Source organism: Protobothrops mucrosquamatus, unplaced genomic scaffold, assembly GCF_001527695.2.
Source record: "Protobothrops mucrosquamatus isolate PMUCROS unplaced genomic scaffold, P.Mucros_1.0 scaffold1631, whole genome shotgun sequence".
NCBI classification, from domain to species: Eukaryota; Metazoa; Chordata; class Lepidosauria; order Squamata; family Viperidae; genus Protobothrops; species Protobothrops mucrosquamatus.
This window is the reverse complement of record NW_015387790.1, coordinates 9,793-12,185: the sequence shown is the minus strand read 5'-3', so window position 1 is coordinate 12,185 and position 2,393 is coordinate 9,793. Positions and strand designations below refer to the sequence as shown.

Genomic DNA, 2,393 nt, shown 5'->3' with positions numbered 1-2,393 from the left:
AACATTGACTACTTTAAGATGGGTGGGCTTCAACTGCTAGAATTCCTCAGTAGCTGGCTGGGGAAATTCAGGAATTTGAAGCCCTTCCATTTTAACGTGATCAAGGTTGAAGGACACTGAATTAAACACTAAGCATGACCATTTGGGGATTTGAAAGTAGGATTAGATGAAAAAATCAGTTTATCAGAGATGCATTTTATGAGCACGGTGATGTAGCAAAATATTTTTCGGCTTATATATAGACTTATAGTAAGCTATAGCAAATATTTTGCAGCTGGTTCTCACCGATTCTCCTTAGACATGTAAAGAACAATTTTCATCTTAAGGTGAAATGATCTCCCCTATACCCAAATAAACCGTGTCAAATGATTTGTAGATGAGTAAAGAGTTTAATGGGAAGAAGAGAATAAATGGCAAAATAAAACAAATTCTAAACGGTGTTGGTTGTTGGGGCTTGTTGGTTCCAAGAGATCCTGGAACAAGATTCTTGAACTAGAGCTAGGATGATTTAATACTGGAATTCATTGTTTTGTAGCCTGCCTGTGGTACAAATGAAGTTGTGTACAGAAGGATGGAAACTAGAGGTATTGCAAACCTTTGTGGCCTTCAGCCCAAATAATAGTGCTGAAATCTCATGAACTCTTTCAAAGAATTCAGAACTGTGATCCAGCATGTACTAAAATCTGACAAATCCAGACAGACGGCGAGCTTTGTCCCAAGCATTTTTTCCAGTTCTCAGATGGGGAGAGCTTCTTGATGGTTGATTTCTCTGGTACTTCTTTTGTAGAATATTATTTCTGTCTTCATGATGTAACATGTGGGGAAAACTTTGGTGAGAACTGGTTGTACATGGCTATACTTAATAACCCACAATGTACAAACAATCAAAAACCCATCTTCTTAGCCCAACCAGTTAAACAAGGAACCTCAATCTTTTCCTGAAATGTTCACAACTGGGTTTCATCAGGCTGTGTCCCATCTTCCTTGATATCTTCCTCATTTCTGAAAACCCTGCGGAGTGCAAGTTTCATGGATACTCTGGATCGGTCCTCTTTATTTCTCCCAGCCAGGAAATAAAGGATTGGGTTGATGCTGCTATTAACTGCAATACACATGTCACATATCCATGAAGAAATAATAATAGGTTCAATCCAGGGCTGAATACTATACAAAATATCGAAAAAACTGTTATCCGGCAATTCATTTACTATCGGTGAGTTCAAAAGCATGTATTCCAATGCCCATGCTGCATCTTTGTTTATTAGCATACCATAAACAATAATGGAAAATATGGTCAGAGGCAAACGAAGTACAATGAAGCACACAAGTGCAAGCAAGGCTACCGTCAACACTTTTTTCCGCTTTTGCTGGCGTGGTTTAATGAAAATTTTAACAAGCAGGATCAAAGTGAAAATGACCACCATTGGGTAAGAAATCAGTGAACTGAAAATAATCTGAAACATTAGAAAAGCCTTTGAAAATGTCATCACCATTTCCAAGGCAAAGTACACAAAGGGCAGAACCCAAGTGATAACACACACAATGAGGGACAATTTGGGTGGCCGACGGCATTGATGCCAAATTGGAAAAAGCACTGATACGCAATGGTCCATGCTGATGCTTATTAATAAAAGTTGACTAGTATTGTGCATCACAAAATAAAGACTGGAAAAAATTAAATATATTCTAAAATGATATGCATTAAGAAACTCAAATATTTTAACCAAAACTTTCAGTATAAGTATTCCAGAATCAGCCACATCCAAATTCAAGACATAGATGGAGAAAGAATTTGTTTTCATATGGAAACCAAGAATCCAGATGACTTTTCCATTCCCTACAAGTCCCAAAAAGCAGACAGTAAAAAGAATGACATGAAAGATGACAAACTCAGTAAAATTTGGAACACTTTGAATTAACAAATTTTCAATTTCAGTCCAATTGAGATTGTTGTAGGTATTATATTCCACATCTGAAGCAAATAATGACGGATTTAGATTGTCATAGGTATTATATTTTATCTCTGAAGGAAATAATGAGTTAGGGCCAAACTCTGCCATTCTGCTCAGCTCAATTTTCTTTTCTTCTGTATTTTTCTTTTTCTCCTTTTGTACATAAACACCTGCAGAGAGAGGCAAAACAGGCATACAATGTCCTAAATTATGCTAAATTATTTTCAGAAATGTTTTGCAGCCAAAAGAAAACTGTTAGATCGCGCAGGCAGTAAGACACGAGTCGAGTGACAGTCAGCTCTCGGTTTATTGGCAAGGCATCAAGTAAATCCGGACTGGCTCTCTGGGCCAGGGGAGCCCTCTTTTATGGGATTCCCCTGGCTTGTAATCACACAATTCCATTGGCTGGCAAGACCCTGTTGCTAGTTAGCCAACCAGCAA

The 2,393-nt window shown here is 37.8% G+C and overlaps 1 protein-coding gene across 1 annotated transcript in view; it reads right to left on the bottom strand.

Annotated features, from left to right (window-relative positions):
* Positions 1–947: 947 nt before the first annotated feature.
* LOC107293470 (mas-related G-protein coupled receptor member H-like) overlaps positions 948–2,393 on the bottom strand; it is a 3,104-nt gene continuing 1,658 nt past the window's right edge. The window contains exon 2 of the mRNA XM_015822622.1: positions 948–2,122. Coding sequence (XP_015678108.1) covers positions 948–2,122 — 1,175 coding nt within the window. The remainder of the gene's footprint in view (positions 2,123–2,393) is intronic.